At 50.0% G+C, this 9,776-nt stretch overlaps 1 protein-coding gene across 7 annotated transcripts in view; it reads left to right on the forward strand.

Annotated features, from left to right (window-relative positions):
• Positions 1-3,927, forward strand: part of CDC14B (cell division cycle 14B) — a 120,745-nt gene extending 116,818 nt beyond the window's left edge. For 5 of the 7 annotated variants that reach the window (XR_001114308.2, XM_012500796.2, XM_030798881.1 and 2 more), the window contains one exon: positions 246-3,922. Coding sequence is in view for 4 of the 7 variants with exons in the window: in XM_012500796.2 (XP_012356250.2) it covers positions 246-282 (37 nt within the window). In the remaining 3 variants the exon portion in view is untranslated. Of the gene's footprint in view, positions 1-245 lie in introns of all 7 variants that reach the window. The other 2 variants (XM_030798999.1, XM_030799057.1) reach the window with 1 other exon arrangement.
• Positions 3,928-9,776: the final 5,849 nt, after the last annotated feature.

Raw genomic sequence — 9,776 nt, forward strand, 5'->3', positions numbered from 1 at the left:
TGGTTTTTTTAAATTTCTATTTTTTGCAGAACTGAGCCTTTTTCTGCCCTGCCTTTCTCCTGTTTGTCTTTCCTTTGTGGTTGATATTGTGTTGTCTTCTCCAAAGTATTTGTCATTAGAAACTTACAGCAAGCGTATACTTTTTAGCATGTCAGTATTTTTATTATGTTGCCCTCCTTGTCTTTGATAACTGCCTGTGGACGCTGTGTAAACTTTATGGTAAAATCCTTTTTTCCCCCCTGTAGTCTCTCCATTTCAAGGACTAAAACAGTCTTGCGTTAAGTAAAAACCTGTGACCAGAGCTGACGGAAGACTCTAGGAACTGAAAACTGCAACAGAAATTAGCACAATTTGAAAACAAAACAAAATTGCAAAAGCCTTAGTTGCTTTTTCCACCTAAGAAGTTGATGAATGGAGAAAAGGTCCACTGGAGTTTGAATAATCAACTTTGAGTTTGGGTGCAAGCGAATGAATGACTCAGAGAAGGGCCCAGCTCTCAAGCGGAACGACAAACATGCTGTTGGAAATTCAGTCTCAGGTGTAAACACCCAAGCCCTCTGGTACTCAGGGAGCTGGCTGGTCTGTGGTGCATGTGTGTCCCTGTGATGGCAATCATTGTAGTTGCTGGCCTTCAGAAGAATTGAGGATCTGATGGAGGTTTTTTATGTATTTATTTTCTGTTCACCTTGGGACCCTGTGTCAAAATTTATAAAGATACAAAAGGCATTACTGAAATGGTACTTTCTGTAATTTGATACCATTTGGCTTAATCATCTTCACTTGACTATTTGTAATACTGTTGTAATGTTAACTCTGTTAAGTACCCAAGCTGCTTGTCTTCCACCAAAGAGTGCTTTATTAACAAGAATCTGTGAAAACCACATTTAAACACTGTTGCATGTTGTAAGACCAGGTGGTACCTTGGTAACCTAAAACTTGCAAGAAAATATTACTGGTAGCTTTAGAAGACTCAGGAGGAGAAACTGACTTCAGAGTTGGAAGATGTTGCAAGTCGTTCCTTATTCTGTCCTTCAGGGACTGAAGAACTGGGAGGCTGCCCATTGTTTGGTTGCCAGTCATACAAATTAAAATCATATTTCCTTCAATGCATGGAAAAAACACACTATTGGTTTTTCCCCCTGGAAACAGCAATCCCAAATAATGTCGGCTTACAAAAAAAAAAAGTTACCGCTTTTTTAGAGTCCTTCTCTGTAACATTGGATTTTTTTTCCCTTATGAGATCCGCCTAAGGCCATTGACGCGGCCTGCGATCTCAGTGACAATGATCTGCTTCTGGATCTCACTGTTGCCTTTGGTTAGGGAACACAACTAGTAACTCTGCAGAGTGCCTTCTCCCGCAGCCCTACTGGAACACAGCAGAGTCTGTGCCATGAAGCAATTACAGAAACAGAATTGATTTGCTGCTAAAAAAAAGAAAAAAATGGGGCCTGAAATAAAAGAATATATAGTACTCACCTCAGTTCCTTCCATAAGAAGTGGGTGGTTTAATGATTGTTAAGCCATTTTTGCCTGTGCCGGGAGCATGGAGGGCTGAGATGTCGACAGGCGGTGGGAAACAAATGCCCTCCTAAGCCACAAGGCGTGTGCCAGATCAGTAGGCAACTCCATTTTAAGAAGCTGCCTTTTTCACAAAACTGCAAGAAATAAAAGCGGTTGGAATAAACAAGTTAAAGTCTTTAATGCAAAAAGTAATTGAAAGGCAGTGCCTCCATTTTGGTATACTTTCTTGGAAGAAAGTATGAAATTGACTGGCATCAGAAGAGATGGAAGATGCCGTGTTCTCAGCCAAACAAGCAACTCTTTCCCCGCCAGGCACTGTCGGGTGGGGTCAGGCCAGCTTTTAAACACTGGGGACTGGATCACAGAAAAACAGTGGTTTTCTGTCCCTGGAAATGAATAGGCACAAAGACCCACTTGGCTGTGGGCAGACCACTCTTCAATAAGGTTTGCGTGGGAGGAGGAACATTCCTTTTGCTATTTTGAGCTGAGACAATATAAATATTCAAACTGTGCCATGCTTGAATTGAATTCTCAGGGCACCTCTTCTTCCCCTTACCCTTTTTAAGGCCATCCCCTCCATAAATAATAATCCAGGTAGTTGTGAAAATCGTGCTTCCATCTGATCCCTTCTTAGTTTGGCTTTTCATCCCATCAGAACAAGTAAATGTGGGCGCCACAGCTGTTGTGAGTACTGTCTCCCTCACGGTGAACGAGCCTCCTGTTGTTTCGTCCAAGAAAAGAAAGGGTGTCAGTGGAACCACAGTCCTTTTTCATTTTATGAACTGCCTCTTCATGTTGCCTGCTCAAGTTTCCACCTAGAATTGCTATCACTGTGGCTCTTTCTAAAAGTCTTTCTATTTAACTGGTTCACTGAAATTAGTCATAGAAAACTTGTGATTTGGTGAAGAGGCATTCCTTGTAATAACCAAATGACTTGGGATGGTGTGCATAGCAACAGCGTTACATTTATGAGGACTGTCTCTAGAATCCAGGAAGTTTCTGGGTCTGAGGGATGGAAAGTTCTTCCTGCTATGAATGAGAGTGGGCTCTTCCTCTCACCCCCAACTGAAACCACAAACAACCAGAATCTTCTGGAATTCTGATTTAGAGTCGTTATAGAAGACCTTGTTGCCATGGAACATGAAACCGTGTGTCAGATGGAGAGATCCCCTTAACCTAAGAGCCTTAAATAGCCCTGAAAGTACACCGGGACAGTTTGCAATGGAATTAAAATTGGAAGTGAATATTTTTAGGTGCCCTTGAAGCTTTCTGGGGACTCAAAATTATCAAGAGTCAGGGACAGTCCGGAGGAAGAGCGTCTGCAAAACTGGGTTCCTAGAAGTACAGACGGACATAGCTTTTTGTAGAACTTGGTGGGGAGCAGCGCCTTGTGAGAGCAGAATGGCCTGGCGTGGCCAGTGCTTCCCAGCAGCACGTGGCTCTGCCGGCCTCCAGAATTCCCGCGTTCTGAGCTTGATGCCCCTAGCCTGTCCCCTACCTACTTCCTCCCCTCCTCTCTAGCCCTCTCACAGGGGTGATTGCTACCTCTCTGTTTTCTTGGGCCTAGGCAAGTTTTAGAGGAGTTCCCAAGCATTGTCATGAGGGCAGTGTGCTCGAGGCCAGTGTGCTCGCTGGGCGGATGGCCTGGGCTTGTGCGTGGCCCGAGGGCTCTCCTGGGGCCTTCCCTTTTCCCAGTCACCGTTGGAGCCACAGAAGCAGTGCACTCATTGGATGTCTGTTCTTAACGTAGCTTCTCTTTCTACATTAAAAAAAAATCATTATTGCATTTTGGAAAGCAGTGCTCATCAAAAGCAACTTTTAAAACCTATTTTATTGTACCTTTAAATGTTCTCTCCCGCTGAAACTGCCCTGGAGAGACTAGCTGCTGCTCTTCCATTTCCCCACATCAGGGTATTCTCCATGTCACTCAGTGGAGATGACTCCAGATGTGTTTAAAGACTGGACAATTCACCTATACTGTGTAGGAAATTACCTCCTTAATTACCTGGTAGAATTGCCAGCAGACATGTTCATCCGATGATAGTACTGCAGTTTTCTATTAATAATTTGCAGGCTTTTATCTAACCTGCACTCATGTACAGATTATTAAAAGTTTTAAAATGTGACTGATCAGTATTGATCAATCATTATCTTGATTTTTTTTTTACAGTGTATATTTCTAATCATATTTTTTAAAGCCAAGAGAACTGGTTGAATGTTTATTTTCCTGAAGGTATTTTTAAGATAAAGCTTCCTAATGGCCTGTAAACTTTGCATATGTATGTAGTTTGATACATATTGTCACATTTGCAAATCTTGTGAGTTGTAACTGGTTTTATACAAAATATCGAATAGTGGAAATTGTATAATTACAATCATGTAATTAAAAGTATTAACCCAACAGCCTTTTTGTTTATTGTGTTACTTACCAAGCATTTTGAATTCTGGTAGGCAGTAAGTTAGAACATAAAGCAGAGGTAACCCGGAATCTGTATAAGTCTTCTAGGATGGCCATAATGGAATACCCCAGACTGGGCAGCTGACACAGAAGTTCATTGCCTCATGGTTCTGGAGGCTGCAAGTCCATGACCAAGCTATGGGCAGGCTTGGTTTCTCCCAAGGCCTCTCTCCTGGGCTTGGAGGCGCTGCCTCCTCGCGGGGCCTCTCTTTGGTGCCTGCGTGGCCCTGGTGCCTTTCTTCCCCTCTACTCCCCTCTCAAGAGGACACCAGTCAGATTGGATTGGGGCCTACCCCGATGGCCTCATTTTAACTTCACTACCTCGTTAAAGGCCCCATGTCCACATAGAGCCACATCTCAAGGGGCTGGGGTTAGGGCTTTAGCGTTTGAATCTGGAAGTTAGTCCAGCCCCCTTCTGTAGGGTAAGGTGGTGAGTGAGAGGGGGCTTCTGCTGCCAGGCCATTCTCACACCTCAGCACCAGCTCACACGACACAAAGTTTTGACTTTCTGGAGACCTCTAAAGACTCAAGTCAGTCAGGCCCTTGGGATCCTGCAGGGCATTTTTCCTGCCAAGGTCGGGCGGCACCTGCCCCAGCACCCTCCCCAGCTTGTGGTCCAACCCCGGACGCCAGCCCGGTGCTCTCTACCTGCCCTGCCTCTGGTGCCAGGCAGGACCCCAAGGGCCCAGTGTCCACACCTCCCACACAGCTTACTGCTGAGACTCAAGACACTGTGTTCTGTCGAGTTCTATTCAGTTCCCCCAAGGAGCTGTGCTCGGATTCACACTGGGATACAAGTGTCCAAAGTAAAAACCAGAGACCTGCCTTCTTGCCCCTCTCCTGACTCCCCACCACACATGACCCCCCAGAGTGTGTATTTGCAGACCCTGGCTCTGTGGGAGCTGTGGCCTCTCCCTGCCCCTCCATGGCTTCCCCTGAGGCCACTAGAGCTCTCCCCTGACCCACTAGAGCTCAGGCAGCTGGCGCCACCACGCAGCTCCGTGAAGTCCTTGAGTGCTGCGAAGGGGCTGGCTTGGAGGCATTGCTTGAGATGAAACCATGAGGCATGTCTGTTCTCCCGGGGGGCTGGGCCTTCCAGGCCTGTGGAGGGGAGGCAGCAGGCTGCGGGGACCCCTGGTCCTTAGAGGCTTGTCTCCTTCTGTGTCATCTAGAGCCACTCTGCCCAGGGCCCATCCACCATGTGCGGGATTTGCTTATCCCCTCTGCTTCCATTTCTCAACTGAAATGGAAATGAAAAGAATCCCTACCTTAGCAGTTAGTATGAGAGTTAAAATAACACACGGAAAGTGCTTAAAACAGTATCGGGGCATATCTTTCAATTCACTACTTTGTCATATATTTTAGGTCATCTTCTCTAGATAATTGGGGAAAGAATGACTGATAGCAGATTACAGTCCCTCAGTTTCTGATATTTTTGGACCTGCAGCATAATTTTATGTACGGGTAATGGTGTAAACATTTAAAAAGAGGTCATGTAAACTATTTTGCCTTGAAGTGGGGACCCACACGCTGAAGGTAAGTCTCGAGAGTGGTTGTTCAGAGGCAAGCTTGGGCCATGGGAGAGGAGCTGCAAGGGCCCCTTCCCGCGGCCCCTCAGTGGACTGAAATGCAAGTTGCCGTGGAAAGTGCAAGTCCCACTGGGCGTATCCTGCCCCAGCTCCGCCACTTCTGTGGCCTTGGGGACCCTTGATCTGCTGGCCGAGCCTCACTTTGTTCAGTGGTACAATTGGACTAGCGAGCGCCTAGCGTTTGGTTTAACAGAAGTACATGGCCGTGCCTTAGCTGAGGGAGTTGACATCCGCTTTGCCGTCTCACCCTCCTCTGTGTAAATGCAGCTATGGGTGCATTGGAAAGGAGCATCTAGGGAGGAATTCTCCAAGAACACGAGCTTTAGCTCCTCTGTAGCACGCCCTGACTAGCTGTCACGCTCTCCCTGTTGACGTGTTACTGTCAGAGCACCGCATCCGTATTCTGCAGAAATTCTTCCTGGGCGGTGCTGGCTATTTCCCTAGGATAAATTCTTACAAAAGGGATTTCTGGGTCAAAAATTTGTAAGATGTTAAAAGCTTTTGCTGTACACTGTGTGAAAAAGCAGCTTGGTGGAATTGTTGAGGGCATGCATTGTGTGCCCGGGCTGTTTGCAAACCTAAGTGCTGCCACTTAGCTTAGATTTGGGCTGAGTGACTTGGGCTCCTTAAACCCGTTGCTTCTCTGAAATGAGGGTGGCAGTATCCATCTTACAGGGTTGTGTGAGGATGAAATGAGTAGTTAATATTTTTCATAGCTGAGAACAAGTGTCTGGCACACGCTAAGAGCCATATATATTGTGCCTAGTAAGAAAAATAAAATTAATGCTGTCCAGGAGAAGTGTAAAAATGCACAGTCGCCACTGCCTGCTCCTCTCCCGTTAGCAGCTGTTGTGACGCTGGTGAGCTGCTCAGTTAATAGCAGGACGCTGGCTTCAGCGCCGTGGGTCGTGGGTCACGCTCACTGTCATGCTGTATGTCGTCCTAGCTTTGGCTTTTCCGCATTGATTTTAGGCATTTTGTCTTCCAAGCGGTTGGCACAGCCTGCCCTTACATCCTAGCCTCCCCGTGTCTATACGTATATCGGGGGAGAAATGGATCCCCCTGAGCAAAGCCTTCCGGATTCCTCCCCAGCGCCTCGGGGGGGTCCCTGGCCTGTGTGGGAGTGGGGGGCCTCCCGCCTCCGCCTCCCCGCTTCTAACCCCGCCTGACTCTTTGGCAGCAAGTCTGCATGGCTTTGGCACGCTTCCGGACGACGCGTGCTCGGTCCACACCGAAATCCCCAGGTAAGGAGGCCCCGGCCCGGCTGCGGAGGCTCTACGGGGCCAAGTCTGTTTCTAAAGGGGGAGACGACTCGGCGTGGGAGGGCGATCGTGTGCTTTGTGCGTTGTGGGACTCGGGAAGGACAATGGTTTCTCCTGGCCCTGGGTGTGTTTCTCTGTGTTAAACAAGACGTCTTTTCAAGCGGGGCCGTTCTCCCTGGCGTGGGACTCCGGGGAATGCAGCGTGTCTGGCGTCCCGGCACCCGCCTACTCGGTGCCAGCGGACGGTCCAGGCCCCCACGCGTTTCCCCAGCCCCGGGCTGTTGCTGCCCCCAGCTGGGAACGGCTCACTCGCTTCCAATGCCGCTTGTCCTGGGCAGTACACAGGACAGAGAAGCTGCCACGGTGCTCTCTGGCCGGCGGGCAGAGGAAGGAGCTAGAGGAAGGGGCTTCTCGGAGGGAGGGCGCGGGACGGGCTCCCCGGGAGCGGTTCCGCTGCGCCTCCTCCAGCGGGGACTTCAGGGTGGCCTGGGCGGTGGAGCCAGCGGGGTCCCCCGTGCCTGCACCTGGATTGCGGGGTCAGCCGGGACCCAGCTGGAGGGAGAAGCACGGAGCGCCCTGGCAGGCCCGCGGTTGGCGCGTCCTCAAGTAGCCGCGGAGTGTCCACTCAGCACTCACTGGCCAGGCTGGAGGGTGACGGCTGGTGGCCGTTCTGGGCCCCAACCCAAGTTTGCCTTGCGGTTGAGAGTTAGCGGCCCAGGAAACTAGTCCTTGCCGTCCACACAAACTCACGCCCTGAGACAGGCCCTGTGGCGGTGGTAAGTACAGCCCTGTCCATCTCCTCCCTTTTCCAGCGATGGTTGGCTGTCCCAGGCTGTCAGCTTTCTAGACCGGCTTCTGATCTGGCTCGGGATCCACAGGGACTAGACCTGCGGGGAAGGTTTCTCCTGGACACGCCCGTTGCCCACCGCAAGTTCTCTCCAGGTGCAATTGAAGCCTCTCAGCAGGTGTGTCTGCCTCGTTCTTCAGCTGGGTATTGAGCCATCAGCCCAGGGCCTTCCTTTAGGTGGGCCTCGGCCTGACTGGGTTGGGAATGGCCGGGCTGACACCCGCCCTGCGATGGTAGCAGGCCCATTTCAGGCGCAGCAGGGCAGTGCTGCTGACACTTTCTTAGGCTAGGAGCCCCTGTGAGATGATCTGATGGAAGCTGAGGCCTCTCCATCTCCCCAGAAAAGTTCGCACCAAATTTTTGAAGGCTGCATCGACAGGTCAACTTAGTGGCTTGCTGGCTGTGGCCACACACCCCAGGTGTGCTGTTTGTACAGATGCCGTGTGGAGGGCACCCCCGGAGGTGTGCAGTGATGGCAGGGTCTATTCATCAATCAGCAACACCCACGCAGCCTCGCCCTGCCTGGGCCTGCCGGGAGCCTCAGTAAAAATTCCCAGGGCATCTTTCTACCTTGGTCACAGCAACTCGCTTCCCCAAGCATGTCCCTCATAGGCCACATGGCGTTCCCATTTCTCCTGCTTTCTTTCTGTCCACCTTCCCTCTTCCCGAAAACTTCCCCAGCATCACCGCTGGCTCCAGCTTTATCCTCTCACCAGCAAAACATGCAAGTTGTGGTCAGTTCGTTTAGAACTTGCCTCGGATACTTGAAACGTTTTCCTCACTGTTGCTCTGACGCAAGACCAGTGGCCAGTGTCCATGTGGGCCGCCAGTACAGTTGTGCAGGTTGTTCATCGCACAACTCCAGGGAGTGCCAGGCACACTGAAGTCAATGTGAGCAAAGTTCCTGGGGGGTGGGCAGCACACGTGTGCCCAGATAGGGCAGTCCCTCAGTCCCTTTGCAGGGTGGAGGCGCCCTCAGTCCCTTTGTGGGGTGGTGGTTCTTGAGGAGAAATGTCTTACCCTGCCTCAGTGTCTGAGAACATCTGTGTCTCTCAGAAGCCCCTTGTGGGGCTTATGTACAAGTTGATGCCACAAGACAGGCACTCCTTACCTTACAAATGGCTTTGAGCTCCCAAAGTTATGTAATTCAGCCCTCTGGGATTGGGCACAGTTTTGTAAAGAAACAGTGCTCAGGCTGGGCGTGGTGGCTCACGCCTGTAATCCCAGCACTTTGGGAGGCTGAGGCAGGTGGATCATGAGGTCAAGAGATCGAGACCATCCTGGCTAACACGGTGAAACCCTCTCTCTACTAAAAATACAAAAAAATTAGCAGGGCGTGGTGGTGGGCGCCTATAGTCCCAGCTACTCGAGAGGCTGAGGCAGGAGAATGGCGTGAACCCAGAAGACGGGGCTTGCGGTGAGCTGAGATCACGCCACACTGCACTGCAGTGAGACTTGACAAAAAAGAAAGAGGAGGGGAGGGGAGGAGAGGGCAGGGGAGGGGAGGAGAGGGCAGGGAGGGGAGGGGGAGGGAAGGGGAGGGAAGGGAAGGGAAGGGAGAAAGAAAAGGAAAGGAAGGAAAGGAAGGAAGGAAGAAAGAAAAGAAAGAAAAGAAAGAAAGAAAGAAGAAAGAAAGAAAAAGAAAGGAAAGAAAGAAAGAAGAAAGAGAAAGGAAAGAAAGAAAGAAAAAGAAAGAAAGAAAGAAAGAAAAGAAAGAAAGAAAGAAGGAAAGAAAGAAAAGAAAGAAAGAAAGAAGGAAAGGAGTGCTCATATGGCGGTGGTTCCCTGATTTTCCCCACAAAGGCCTGATTGGCCCAAGGCATAGCTGTGAGGGGTGTGAGAGCCTTTGCGTGCAGCAGCCCCAGAACCTCACCCTGAGCTGAATCTTCAGGAGCTGCCCTGGTGGCACAACTCAAGACACCCCTAAGGCCCAGCAGTCAACTCCTGGTTCAGACATGATCCAGTCCGGCCTGGGCTTGGCGATAACCAACTCAAACTTGCTTGACCTCCACTTTTCAGGAGACTTGGGGACAACCCTCATCAGCGTCTTTCATGGGGTTAATCTGCTTGAGTCTAAGTCGCCAGCCAGAAACTTGGTG

The sequence above is a fragment of the Nomascus leucogenys genome, chromosome 1a, assembly GCF_006542625.1.
Source record: "Nomascus leucogenys isolate Asia chromosome 1a, Asia_NLE_v1, whole genome shotgun sequence".
Classification (NCBI taxonomy): Eukaryota; Metazoa; Chordata; class Mammalia; order Primates; family Hylobatidae; genus Nomascus; species Nomascus leucogenys.